This window comes from Ricinus communis, chromosome 6 (assembly GCF_019578655.1).
Source record: "Ricinus communis isolate WT05 ecotype wild-type chromosome 6, ASM1957865v1, whole genome shotgun sequence".
In the NCBI taxonomy this organism is placed as follows: Eukaryota; Viridiplantae; Streptophyta; class Magnoliopsida; order Malpighiales; family Euphorbiaceae; genus Ricinus; species Ricinus communis.
The window spans coordinates 18,820,664-18,835,049 of record NC_063261.1 but is presented as its reverse complement, the minus strand read 5'-3'; the positions used below and the strand labels follow the sequence as shown (position 1 = coordinate 18,835,049).

Sequence of the window (14,386 nt, the reverse complement as noted above, 5' to 3'; positions counted from 1 at the left end):
TTGAAAATATAGATGTACATATTTTATTCTGCTCAGAAGTGAATAACAACTTGAAACAAAATTATGTCTGTCAACATGAAATCAACTTCTTCATGTATACAATCTAATGGGTATCTAAAGTTTGAAACACAGGATGCACTGTTGGGATTGCAAAAGTAATGAGCCAGATGACAACCAAAAAGCTTCAGTCTCAAAGAAAGGGGAACAAGGGACTGATTGTAGCCTCCACACTGGACGCCCAAAACCACTCGTGAGATGTGATTTTATTCTAACTAAACCTGGTATATGCAGCAGGGAAAAATACAACGCATTATTAGTGCAAGGAATATCAGTATGTTCCAAATTGTCTTGAAGGAGAAAACAGAAACAGTAAATGATACTTCAATAAAACATGCAATAAACAAAAAGAAAAATCATACTTTTCAATTGTCTTTATATGAAATCCCCAAATTCATCTAACGTTTGAGATTTGAATTGCAGCAAGTCATATAGAAGAGTACCAGTTTTCAGTAAATGCAATTCTCAAGGTATAATAGTAAATCAGAATATCAAATGCTTTCTGCATACATTGAATATCACTAAACAAATATATGCGTACTCAAAGACTTCATAAAAGTATGTTGTACTTATCTTCTAGTACTGACTTGGACAAACATATTCACATACAAATGCAGGATAAAAAAGAATACACAATACGAGGCCTTTAATGTGAAAGTAATTGAAGCATGGTGGATGAATTGCGTTATCAGAACCTTTAAAATAAAAATCAGACATTAGCATTAGTTCCAATGATACCATGAGTGCAATAAAAACAAGCTGGCATTAGATTGCCAAATGCTAGTTTGTTTTCCAAAGGCGAGAAGTGAGGATGGATTTTCTTTCCTTTATAGTAGAAAGTTCATGCAAATGATAAATTACACACATTTTTGTAGTAAACTCATGGTTCAACAAACAATAACAAATAGAAACAAACGGTCCCAGTCCAGCAGCCACAGGACCGAAGCCACTAAAGCCAAGTGATGTTATAAACAATATATGATGTCCTAAACTCTTGCCCCAACCATAAATCAATTCTAGAAGACCACTTCAAACGGCTACTAGAAAATCCAACTAGAACACTCATTCCAACCATTTCAGAAACCACCATACTGACCTAGCAAAACCACAACCAAATCCTCAAGCCCTGGCATTATCTATTGACTTTAGTAGAAAAAAAAAATTCAGAAACACATTGTGCCAGATATGGTATCCTCCTACTATAGCACTGCTGCACAAAGCAAATTTTTGCGCAGCCTTAAGTAACAAACAGTCATGAGATCAATAGCTATGCGAAATCCTTCCTCCAATAACTTAAACAACATGAATTTGAAGGCAACTTACAGTAAGAGACATGAAGGGAGAAGAAACTCTTAAGTGCTATAAAATTGACAAATACCAAAAAAGGACACATTCTGGGACAAGCAAAACAATAAACAGCAGAAAGGACAGCAAACATGATAAGCAATAGAGAAAGAGAATGATTTCTGTTAAACAAACCTTGGAGAACCAGCATTAATGTTCCTATGAAGAACTCGAGCACCACCAGAATTCCCACCATCAATCAACTCTCTAAGCCCCAAATTCCCCACTTTCTGCTCTTCCTTCTCCTCCACTTCCTTTTCCTCCTCCTCCTCCTCCTCCTCCTCCTCCTCTTCCTTGTCAACCTTACTAACCCCACCAGACATTGCCTTACCTTGCAACCTCTCAAAGTAATTCCCATATATATACTCAGGAGTATATCCATTCTCTTCATCAAACAACATAATATGCCCATGCCACTCCCACACACGATAATCTGATCCTTTTTCCTCATGAAACCCAACACATATGTGATGTTCACCAATTGTAACTGCCTGACCAGAGTTAGGTTTCAACGAAGCAGTCTTACCCGAAAGAATTATCCGAATGATATCCTTCTCGAGTTTGGACTCTTCTTTAGACAGTTTGGTTCTAGAATCCGAATTATCGTCATCAGAGTAATCAGATAACCTATCAGCAGCATCAAAGAGGAGGTCCTCAAGAGACTGAGAGAGTAACGGATTGTGAGCAGCATTAGGGGGTCTGATTTGGAGACGGCCCAGTAGGGTTTGGAGGAGGAGATTGTCAAAATTGGAAGTGTTGCTGAATGAGCTCATGACGGTCTACAGAAAAGAAATCAATGTTGATATGCAAAAGACATCATCATTTAAAATTTAGATAGAAAACAAGGAAGACAGCAGTAAGATGGTAACAATTTTTGTATAATTTTAGCATAACTTCACTATTTTTAGCACTTGTACAATTACAGATTTTTGTTAACTTTCAAATTCAAAAAGAAAATGTCTGAAATATCGTCACTAAGGATTTCATGGGTTTCTTCAAAGTTTACATCTTTTAGCTAATAACAGTTAATGTTACATGGAAAATCAAAGATCGATAGATTATTATTATCAAGGAACGAACAGCGATAATTAATAAGATTACATAAATTTCATCAGTACACATCAAGAACACCGCATGATCAATAAAGAGAGAGGAGAGACCTTTGTGGTGGCGGAAGAGAGTTGCGGTGGGGGTTCTATCGCCGACGAAGGAAAGAGTGCAGCTGGTGGAAACGAACCGTCACAAGCAGAAAACAGAGAGAGAGAGAGAGAGAGAGAGAGAGAGGAGATACAGGGGAAATAAGGTTTTAGATATTTTAGCTATGCAGAGGTTTTCTGGGTTTATGAAGTGAAACGGTGGCGTATCATTTCAAACAGAATTACGAAAAAGATAAGATTATTTTCTAAAAAGATAGTGAATGCGTTCTCAAATAAATTAAATTAAAAGCTAAAATTTAAAATAGCGTCAGTAGACCTCTTTAAAGTTTCGCGGGCCCTTTTTCAAGTTTAGGCTTCAGTTTAGCCCGGCCTACTTATATGAATTTAAAATTTTAACAAAGTTGAATTCGTCAAAAAAAAAATATAAAAAGTTTATTTTATAAATTTCGGACTAGCCCGGGTTTATTAGACGGACTTTAAATAAATAATATTTTTAATTTTGTTTAAAAAATAATTGGACTTTTTTTAAATTTAGAATCAAATAAATTTAAAATAAAAATTATGTGTCCAAATTTAAAACCTTTGAACAAATAGATTTAAGTATCATCGATCATGTAATAAATGAATTACTTGAAATGAATATAATGAATGTAGTTTCACTATTTGGAATATGAGATGTTTCACTTTTAATACAGAAATTTATACAAGTAATAAAGAGATCTAGATTACTTTATTAAATCAAACACATAGCTAATAAATGGACTAAAACTTTGAGTTATGGAATTGAAATGAGACGTAAAAACTGTAATTAATGAGCCAGGAGTTAAAGTGAGCTTAAGGATTTGAGAAATAAAGTAATTGTAACCTAATATATGTGGATTTATAAGCTAAGGATTTCTTAACTAAGGACTTGAAAGTATCAAATGTAAGTAGTTGGTTTGCCGTAAAATAAATGACAAAAGCAGAATCGGAAAGCTTGAGGATTTGATTGCATAAAGTTAAAGACTTACGTAAACATAATTGATTGCTTGACAATATTAAAAGTTTGAACGTATTGGAAAATAAATGCTAAGAATTGTTATTCTAAGATTTATCACGTGTTAATTAACCAATTTCAGACATATAGATAAGAAATTAATAATAGATCAGAAATTAAGTAATGGATCAAAGAATCTATAAACTTCAAGAATTTGAATAAGCTTTTTTATGAAACCCGGCCAAATTATTAGACCTGAGACTCTACTAAATTTGAGCATAAAAAATTATATATGTCAATAAGTAGATTGGATGCTTTACTTACCCAACTCTATAGTTAATAGGGTCTCATATTATTTGTGCCATTGCATATCATCGCATGCTTCTTTTTAACCAAGTCGCATTCATTTGAAATAAATAAATAAATTTGGACATTAAAAGTAATGAATAATATTTGACTTTAAATCTTAGAGTACGTACCTAACAAATTAACATGACCGTCTAAACTCGGCCCTTTGAATTTTGGAGGGTCGCTTTGCCTCTAATAAGGCTCCATAATCCCTAATAGCTGCATTTTCTTTCTTCTTCTTCTTCTTCTTTTTTCTTTTTTCCTTTCATTTCTTTTTCATTCTGTTTCCAAATTGTTAATTTTGATTAATGTGTTTAGTTTGCTCTTTTGCTGTTAATTAACTAACTCCAACCATTATATATCATATTACATTGAAGGATTAGTATGTATTATTTTATTAAGCAAAATTAAACTGAACTGATTAAGTAGTTTTAACAAAAAAAAAACAATAAAAAAATAAAAAAATATAGTTTTCTTTTTCTTGCCCTTCAATTTGATTAATAATATCTTTTAACAAATTTTTGGTATAGATGTAAAGTTTATCTTCTCTATTGTTTTAGAATTCTCTCCCGTCTCTTCCTCCGAAAAGAAAAAAAAGAAGAAAATAATAATTTTAACGTTTAAAAATATAATTTTAAAATAAAATAAATATTAAATAAATTTAATAAGATTAAGTTAAAAAATTTAAGGTTTAAAACAATATTTTATAATTATCTTTTTATATATAATAGAAGGTATTTATTTATCTCTTATAGTCTTTGGAATCATAGTTAATATTAAAAAATAAATTTAAATTTTTTAATTTAACATATTATTTTACTTTCATGAATTACTTTTTAATTTGACAAATTATTTTATTTTTATAAATATATATTTTTTTGAATAAAACACTAATGTAATTCTCAAATTTTTAAAAAAAGTATAAATTATATATAGAAAAAAAAAAACCCTCAAAATTGACCCATTTTTCTAAAAGGTGAAATTGCCAGCATTATATTGTTGACAAATAATTTTGATGTTGGCCACTTGTTTAATTATGATATCTCCATTAATATATGCACAAGAACTACAAAAGAGTTGTCATCTTTGATATGCATTGTCGTTTGGTCGACCATATGTGTCAATCTTAGACCACAGACAATATAAATATTATAAAATAGAAAAATAGAGAGAAAATCATAACAAACCATATAATATATTAATTATTCAAGCTTCAGTCCAAATCAACGCTGTACTTCTCACTCTTTATCTCTTGCATCAATCAAAGGATAAGTATAAAAGTTGAATAATCTTCACTTTAATTAACTACTATTAGTATATTATTTAATAGTTGGAGTTTAGAATTTAACAGTTTTTAATTTTATTATTTAATTATTAAATTATAATTTAGAAGTTACTGGTCCAATGAGATAATTTTGTCAATCAAATAATAAGATTTTAAATTATTAAATTTTAATTACATATTTTTTTATTTAAGAATACTTATTATATTAAAATTATAAAATGATAAAATTACACAATAATCTCTTTTACAATTGTCTCTGAATGCAAATAAGGAAATCATATCTCTTTATTTTATTTTATTCTTTTACAACAAAAGAAGGAGATTTTGTTTATTATTAAGTGTTAAAAAGGACAATTATGCTGCAATCAGACGGTCACACCTGAGAATTAATATATTATTATTGCATGAATACTCACGAGCAGGCCAGCTGCTTTTATGCAGAATTCATGAAATTTTGTCGACATTATATAACATTTGAAGCTTTATGAATTAATAAATTATAATGAATATAATTCCCTGGGATTTTATTCTCTTCCTTTCCTCTGTCATAATAAACAAATCTAAGATAGTTTTTTAAAATCTTTTTATTGAAAACTGCAATCAATTGTAATGTTTATCTTCATTATAAAAGCTATAAATTCTCAACAATATTAATAATATTGTTGAGAATTTTAATATAATTTTATTAAATACATATGATGATTTTAAGATAGTTGTTAGATATAGCTCGTATACCAGTTTAAGGAACAGATACTAGAACGGAACGGAGTGAACGGATAGAGCGCAGTGCAACGAGCGAACTGAGCAGAGCAACAAAATCTATCCAATAGAGGAGTTTCATAATTAGTCCGCGGGCTAGGTCTAAGTGGGTTGAGGGGTGCGGAGGTAATACCTTGCGGTACGGTACATAATATTTTTATAATTGTACCAAGAGTTATATATATATATATATATATATATATAATCTAAAAAGGGAAATAATTATCTAATAATAATAGATACAGCCGTTTATCGCTTCCAAGGACGTAAACACATTACCAAACCACGTAAAATCCCTATGTTATTAATTTTTTTGTTTATTTGTTTGTTTGTTGATGTTTCGGTCACTTCTCAACACTAATTTATAAATTACATAACCATGAATCGGTTTCGAAACTGTAAGTGTGAACTAAAATTGACGAGTTTTAAGCACTGTGGACTGAAAAACTGATAGTTCCTGAATCGAAACCGGCAAATCATAACCGACCTGGTTAGGTGTGGTTCACTTAATAAAAGAGAAAAAAAAGAAACCCAACATATATCTAGTGATGAGCATGTTTATTACAAACTAACAACTAATACTTGAAGGCATGCATGATTCGGTAATCACCCAAAGTAGCTTTACGAAATGGAACCTTTTTCCTTAGCTATCAAATAAGAAGTAGAAAGTAGCAATAGAAGAAATGATACATTCATGGGATAGGAGCACATTCAGAATTTAATGTCAATTATTATTTCTAGAGCCAATGTATGTAACAATAAAGTGAATGCTGAGAGCCTAATACCATACCAGAACCCATCCCCCACCATTGCACTTCTTTGCCAAGTTAAAATAAAATATTAATAAAAAATAGAAAAAGGGAAAAACTGACTGACCAAAAATGAGAACAAAAAAAGGTTATAAAATAAGTATTTTCATGTGTTCAGCTAATTTAACAGTTTATGCTTCAAAAGAATACCCAAAAGCAAAAATGGTGCAATATTTTTGTAACTCTCTGTTGAGTTTCAATATATATATATATATATATATATATATATATATATATATATTTTGTAATTTTGTGGTTGCAATTTATATATATATAAGTTGAATTAGATGACTATAGAAAATGTGTTATATAAAAGAAAATGTAAGTATTAAATGGATTTCTTTTGTTTTTATGAATGTGAATATATTGAGTTTAATTCTCTTAAAAGATTAAAAAATATTAAGAGTATAGAAATTATTATGTTATAATAGTGACTTTTTTATTTAATAATATCCATGATAGTTTTTATATATCTACAAATAATATATATAAATATTTTATTTATTTATTTTTATAAAATAATAAATATTAATTACATGTCAAAAATATATATGCTAAATTAAATTAAAAAAATAGGCTATAACTTGTAATGAATAGAAAATAATAAATAATTAGAATATAATTTTTAAATATTGATTCTTTTTATTTAAATAAAAAATTCATATATATTTTTCTTATACAACTTTGATAAGTGAAGGCCAAAAATATAGTCACGTTCTCTTTTTAATTATTAACTTAATGATTGAATATTTAACATAGCATTTATCAATTAACAATAATATTAATATTTATAATTAATTTTGATTTTTTAAATTTTAAAATAGCAGTGACTAATTTTTTATTTATTTCGAATCTCAAAAATTATAAATAAATTTACAAGTCATTAATATTTAAATTATCGATAGTATATTAATTATTATTAAAAATATATAATACAAAATCAAAAATTATAATACTAATTACAAAAACTAAATTACCTTTAAAAATAGCCAGTTGGAGAGAGGGAGCAGAATACTAAGCAATTTATTACTACCATGGAGATTCGAGTTTGAAGGGCTTTCTCTATTTACTAGTGTCACTGAAATAACATTTATTAAGTTATTTATTGCATATTAAATTAATCTCAATTTCTTAAGAAAAAGAAATTTATAGATAAGGATAGTAAATTAGTAAAATAGAAATTAAAAAAGAAAACAAACAACTGACTGACAGAGAATTGGCAATTTGGTAACAGCCTTAGCCACTGCCAACACCATTTTTGTATAAATAACAACTCACAGCTCACCCCTCCTTTCTATTCCATAAAGACAGTCCTTTACGTCTCTCTCTCTCTCTCTCTCTCTCTCTCTATAAGCTCTACTGTCGCGGCCGGACGGTCACTTTTCCGTCGCGCGCTCACTCTCTCTCTGATATTTCACCGGAAAATTCTTTCACCTGCTGCTCTCTTTCTAACACGCGTGGAGGCGCGCGTTTTTCAAAGCTCTTTCTATTTCTGAAATATAAGGACACGCAACTTTCGTGCTTTTTTCTTTTTAATTTCGTATGCCATTACACGCATCTTCACGATCCTAAAAACTAGAGTTTCTTTTTTAGAAAACGTTTCGAGACGTTTTATTTTGTCCTTAAAAAGATATTGGAATTTGAAAATGGAGGCGATTGAGCTTTGGTTATCGTTTCTCTAACAAATAAGCCACTGCATCTTGATTGTTTTTGTTTGGTGGTTTACATTTGGAGAAAGTGAATGGCGGTGGAGTACAAATGCTGCGAAACGGAGTTTTTTATACACATAGTGGTAATAGTATTTTTAGTGTTGTTTGCTGGATTGATGTCTGGCCTTACTTTAGGGCTTATGTCAATGAGTATTGTTGATCTTGAAGTTCTTGCTCAGTCTGGTACTCCTAAAGATCGCAAACATGCTGGTTCGTCTCTCTCTCTTTTAGAACAAAAATAATGTCATTGATTTTGGATGGTGGAGTTCTATTCTTGGTAGGACCCACTATATCAGGAAATGTGTGTTTAAAATGTGCTTAATGGATATATAAATTATTTCTTATTTTGATTCCGGATCATTGAATGAAACTCATAAATTTTCTATCAAAAGAAACATAAGTAAACGGCTAGAACATGAATGATAAAGTTGAGAGTCCTATTCTCTTTTAAAATATTTTTAAGCTTGAATGCCAATTAGCTGAGTTTATAATCACTTGATCTGAGTTTGATGCTTTATATGCTTGTGCAAAGCAAAATACTCGTAGCTGATTAGAAGCAACAAAATGTCTACACTTGGCATAAGATTTTACTTGATGGTGTTTTACTGGAAGTGTATGCTTTTATTTTGTTACTCGTGTATCTTTTTCTCCTTTGATCATTCCCCCAAGTGGTTGTCTTTCTGTGCAATTAGTTGGCTGGTGCTCACTGTTTGTAGGTGTAATTAAAAATGTTAACCAATTAAATAACCTCATTCTTAATGAGATTGGTGATTGCACAATCTCTTTTGTTAGGATATCAATGAATCAGGCTGCTCATTGTTTAGCAGGAGCCTCTGTTCCAATGCCTGATCCAAATATGTGGGATAGATGCCCTGCTGGTTTCGTTTTAATTGTATTGGATGTTGATTTGCAGTAATATTTACCTCATTTAGTTTCAAAAAGAAAAATAACTCATTCAACATGGTGGTCATAATTTGCACAAGGAAGATGTTAGCTTTTGACTTTAATATAAAGTTTACTAGCCTGGGAATTCTGTAATAAATATTCCTTCCCGTGCAATTCTTTGATTTAGTCAGAGACTTTCTATGAGAAATTCATGGCATACTAGCAATTAGCATGTTGGTTTAACAATAAATATTTGTTCTTTCTCTATCTCTCCATCTTATCCATTTTTAGCCATCATGTGTTGGCAATTTCTTATATGCCAATTGATTGATTGGTGTTACAATTGTGAATGGTTTTAACCACAGTTGTTGAATCCTAATTCTCAAAGGACCTTGTGTCATATCATTTCTTACTGGGCTAAATTCTGTTTCTTGGTACTTAGATTAGATTTGCTTTTCTGACAAGCTCAATGCCTCTTCATTTTGCCCCCTTTTTCACTGTGCCTGCCATTTTGATTTCTTGGTTCCTGCGAGCAGTTTCCTCCTCATGTTATAGTAGTTAGAATCCGTAGTTCTTGTTATTGGGAAAGCTACCAGTTCTAATTTGATAAACATTGTTGGTTTTAGTAGCTTTTTTGCCAGTGACCAGGAACTTACTTTCAGTTTTTGTAGCTTAATGCCACTATTTAGAAGCTTTGTGTCATAACTGATGCGGCTAACTCTATTGTGGTCTGATGGCTCTAAATCTACACTTACGAGTTTAGGCTCCTTATATCTTAGGGTGTGTTTTGAAGCTAATCTATGGAAAATTTTGAGGTTTATGATCTCAGTAATGCTGCATCAAGAAACATTTAACTGACTGTATGTAATTGACATTTCATTCAAGGAAAATGCTCTTGTTATCATACAATTTGTTTTAGCAGGATGTCCTTGATAATTATTAAGACGACAATTAAATACTGCTATAAGAAGGAAATATTTCTGAGGAATCTAAGTTGTTTGGCGTGGTAGTTACGTAAGTTCACATGATGGTTTTATTTGTGCTGAATCTCTGTAGAAAACGTCAATTCCATAGAACTTCTACTTTCAGAGTGGAAGTTTCTGCTTTTTCATTATATACTACACACTCTGATTGTTTGTACCTTGTGATTATAGCAAAAATATTGCCAGTTGTCAGAAATCAGCATTTGTTGCTCTGCACTCTGCTCATCTGCAATGCTGCTGCTATGGAGGTATCTACTTGTTAGTCTGATATCTGAAGTGTTTTGGTTACATTCTAAAATCCAATAACTCACTATCCTCTATGCCAGACACTCCCAATTTTTCTTGATGGTCTGGTGACAGCTTGGGGTGCTATTCTAATCTCGGTCACATTGATTCTCTTATTTGGTGAGGTGAGAAACCCGTTTTTATTTTTCACATTTTTTTGAGAGATTTGAAGTCAGGACAATGTAGTGGAACTATTGAAGCGGTCATGAGTCTGACCTGTTTTCTATGTGCCACCTGCATATTAATTTTGTCAACCAATGAGGTATTTCTGTGAAAATGTGAGATCTGTTGTGTTTGAAAGAAAATACTGTCCCTGGAGAAATGGAGATATATAATCTGAACTCTTTTGTGGAGATTTATGCTACATATATACTTTTAAGATGGCTGTATGCAACTAGGGGTATTGTGGATGCTAATTGCTCTTTTACTTGGATCTCCAGATTATACCTCAATCTGTTTGTTCTCGACATGGTTTGGCAATTGGCGCCACAGTGGCTCCAGTTGTTCGCATTCTTGTGTGGATTTGCTTTCCTGTTGCCTACCCAATAAGCAAGGTGAGTGCATGTCAGTTTTAGAGGCTTCAGTCCCGTTATATCAGTGAAATAATACATGAAATAACTGTATTACGCGTTATATTCCAGCTTCTAGACTATCTTCTGGGTCATGGACATGTAGCACTCTTTCGCAGAGCTGAACTGAAAACACTTGTAAATTTTCATGGTAATGAGGTGCGTATTATAGGTTTCTGGACTTCAAAATATCTGCATGCAATTCTGTCTTTGTGCCCAACTGTTGTCTTTTATTGGTGGTTTATTTGCAGTATCTTAGTTACCTTCTCTTTTCAATACTCTCTTGCTCATTTATTTTATGCCATTAATTTTCTACTGAATTTACTTTTATCGCAATTTCTCTTGTCCAATTCCGGCTAAGGTTTTAGATTTTGTTGTTTGCATCTTCCAGCTCTTATGAAAAATTACTATCAGCATTCTGATCCTGTTACTTACTTTTTCAGGCTGGAAAAGGTGGAGAATTGACCCATGATGAGACAACAATTATAGCTGGAGCACTTGAGCTCACAGAGAAAACAGCTAGTGATGCCATGACTCCTATATCTGAAACTTTTGCGATTGACATTAATGCCAAACTTGACAAGTAAGATATTCAGTACAGGTGTAACCGAAAAATAAACTTGCTTCTGTTGCATTACTTCATCCTTATTAGTTGCATTGCATACTTCTTCTGTACAGGGAGTTGATGAGTTTGATATTGGAGAAAGGGCATAGCAGAGTGCCAGTTTATTATGAGCAACCTACAAATATAATTGGACTTATTCTGGTAAATTGAAGATAGTGACATATTTGATGAAAATGAAAGAGGATTCTGTTTGGGTTATTTTCCCTATATGGAATATTTTCATGATGAACTGGCTTTAGTTGAATAATTGGTTTGCTAATTTTTTCATGGGACACACTTGGGTGTTAAATGGATATGCAAAAGAATCAATTTGGATAAGCACATGGTGTATCTTGAACATTTGTAGCTTGTTTGGCCTGTAATTATATGATAGAATTTGGTCATTGAATTAATATGCATGTCCATAAAGATCACATGAAGTTGTCAGACATATACAAGCTGTCTACTGTTCAATTCACTTAAATGTTCATATCTTAACAGGAGTGTTTAATATCTCCCAATTTAGGAGATATTTAACAATTTAGCCTTTCACAATAGTTAGCTAAAGGGTAAATTTGGGAAAATGCTGAACCAGTATTATTGCTTCCTCGTGGTCTTGGTTTGTTTGCTTCAGTGTCTTCTGTTAATATTATGTTGTGATTGATTTTGTTTGACACTTAATTCATTCCATGGTCTTTTGCCTCTTTCAACATGATCTCATGTGACAAGATTAATTCTTCAAATTTTTGATTGCTTTCTGCTTTAAGACCTTTAGTCATGTGAATGCACTGTCCAATTTTCTAGGTCAAGAATTTGTTGACAATTCATCCAGAAGATGAAGTACCTGTAAAGAATGTAACTATTCGCAGGATTTGGAGGTACCTAGTGTTCATTTTTTGGTATCACATGGATGAAACTATCCAGTTATACCGTTCTGGATTCCGTCCAGTGTGATGCATATTATACATGAACTGATACTCAATGTACTATGTGTTCTAGGGTTCAAGAAATGTTGCCTTTATATGATATATTAAATGAGTTTCAGAAAGGTCACAGCCACATGGCTGTTGTTGTAAGGAAGTTCAACAAGACAGAGCAGCAGCCAAACGGCAATAGTGCTGACGGTAAATACCAACTCCTTCCACTACCTGTCCTGATCATTCCTTGTTTTTGCAAGACCTATTTAGTTGTACAGGAGTGGACTTATCATGGGAAATCATATTGAAACTTTATGCTGTCTCTCATTTACTCTTAAAATAGATCCAGTAAAAGAAGTTAAAGTTGATATTGATGGTGAAAAGCTTGCTCAAGAGAAGATTTTAAAGAATAGGAGACACCCGCTTCAGAAGTGGAAGAGCTTTCCTAATAACGGGAACAATTCATTTAAGGGCTCAAGGAGCAAGAAGTGGTCAAAAGACATTGATGCAGAGATCCTGCATATTAATGGAAATCCACTCCCAAAACTTCCTGAAGAAGAAGAAGCTGTGGGCATCATAACTATGGAAGATGTCATTGAAGAGCTTTTGCAGGTATCTGTTGTGTTTTACCATTTTCTTTTCTTTTGCAATATTACTACTAGTAGGCGGCGCATGTTTATCTCTTCATGAATTTTGGAAGGTGAATATTAGATTGGTTGGATGTTGAAAGAAGATAAGTTTAGCATGAAGCTGTTTAACCATAAATTCTGGAGCAAACGGTTCTTGACAACTATTTGATTTAAGTTTTACTTAATCATATAGATGCTGGGGCATTCTTGCTATTTGGTGCGTGTTATCATCATAATCAACTAAATCTATGCACATGCAGATGTAGGTGGAGGTCTTTTTACAATAGAACTAACATTCTCTAGACAATTTTGTGGATATTTGAAGAGAACAAACTGGCGGGTATGACTTGTGAGAGAGAGTATGGAATCATGGTTGGTCAGGTCTAATAAGTGTCACATGCCTTTCATTTTCCAACAGATGTATCTTTTGGTGTGCTCAGATACTTTCTTAAATATATGGATACTCTTTGAAGAAGTCTCTGAACTGCATGTGGAATAGTATGCCCCCTATTAACTACAGTGGCTATGTCCTGACCTTTGGTTTTCTACATTGTAGGAGGAGATTTACGACGAGACGGATCACATCGAGGATTCATGACCCTCAGCAAGAAGCTGCAGTTTAGATAACCACGAAAAATTCATTGAATTTGTTTCAGCAGTTAGATTATACTAGAGCAGGAGTAAATCCAGGAATAGAATGATCAAGGACTCTTGTATGCCATGTAGTATGTGTATTGGTTGTATTAAAACAAAGACACTGTAGTGATTTTTGGTACTTGTGGTTCCTGAGATCTGTAAGTTTTACGTTTTTGCTCAAGGGAAAGAAAAAATTCTGTCTGCCGTAAAGTCTGTTTTCATTTTAATTTTCATTCTACTTTGTTCTTCCCAAACATTCTGTAAACGCATTTCGCTAACCTTTTGAAAGGTCAGTTGGGCAGTCACTCTTCTCTACAATGGCGACATACAAACTTTGACATCAATTTTAAGTTATTTAACAAATCTTGTAAGGTTATTTAACTAGGGATCTCAAAAGCCTAGCAAACCTTTGTTCCTTTCTCAATTGTATAAAT

General features: G+C 32.1%; 2 protein-coding genes across 2 annotated transcripts; one reads left to right on the top strand and one right to left on the bottom strand.

The window, feature by feature from the left end:
• Nucleotides 1–2,728, bottom strand: LOC8268866. The gene is made up of 3 exons (XM_015721118.3): nt 2,562–2,728; nt 1,537–2,180; nt 1–278 (listed from the first exon to the last, which is right to left on the bottom strand). Exons 2-3 carry the CDS (start codon nt 2,172–2,174, stop codon nt 269–271), a joined length of 648 nt encoding a protein of 215 aa, XP_015576604.2. The 5' UTR covers nt 2,175–2,180; nt 2,562–2,728; the 3' UTR covers nt 1–268.
• A 5,207-nt stretch (nt 2,729–7,935) lies between these two features.
• LOC8268865 (DUF21 domain-containing protein At2g14520) lies at nt 7,936–14,162 on the top strand. Its single transcript, XM_002522008.3, has 11 exons — nt 7,936–8,654; nt 10,484–10,560; nt 10,639–10,722; nt 11,038–11,151; nt 11,239–11,325; nt 11,610–11,749; nt 11,845–11,932; nt 12,575–12,648; nt 12,770–12,894; nt 13,031–13,299; nt 13,873–14,162. The coding sequence occupies exons 1-11, from the start codon at nt 8,477–8,479 to the stop codon at nt 13,912–13,914; spliced, it is 1,278 nt and encodes a 425-aa protein (XP_002522054.1). The 5' UTR covers nt 7,936–8,476; the 3' UTR covers nt 13,915–14,162.
• Nucleotides 14,163–14,386: the final 224 nt, after the last annotated feature.

Bases quoted from the DNA above. Each gene is read 5' to 3' on its own strand.
- LOC8268865 (XM_002522008.3), top strand. From the start codon at position 8,477: ATGGCGGTGGAGTACAAATGCTGCGAAACGGAGTTTTTTATACACATA. The intron at 10,561-10,638 runs GTATCTACTTGT...CCTCTATGCCAG, and splicing joins GCAATGCTGCTGCTATGGAG to ACACTCCCAATTTTTCTTGA. The intron at 13,300-13,872 runs GTATCTGTTGTG...TCTACATTGTAG, and splicing joins TCATTGAAGAGCTTTTGCAG to GAGGAGATTTACGACGAGAC.
- LOC8268866 (XM_015721118.3), bottom strand. From the start codon at position 2,174: ATGAGCTCATTCAGCAACACTTCCAATTTTGACAATCTCCTCCTCCAA.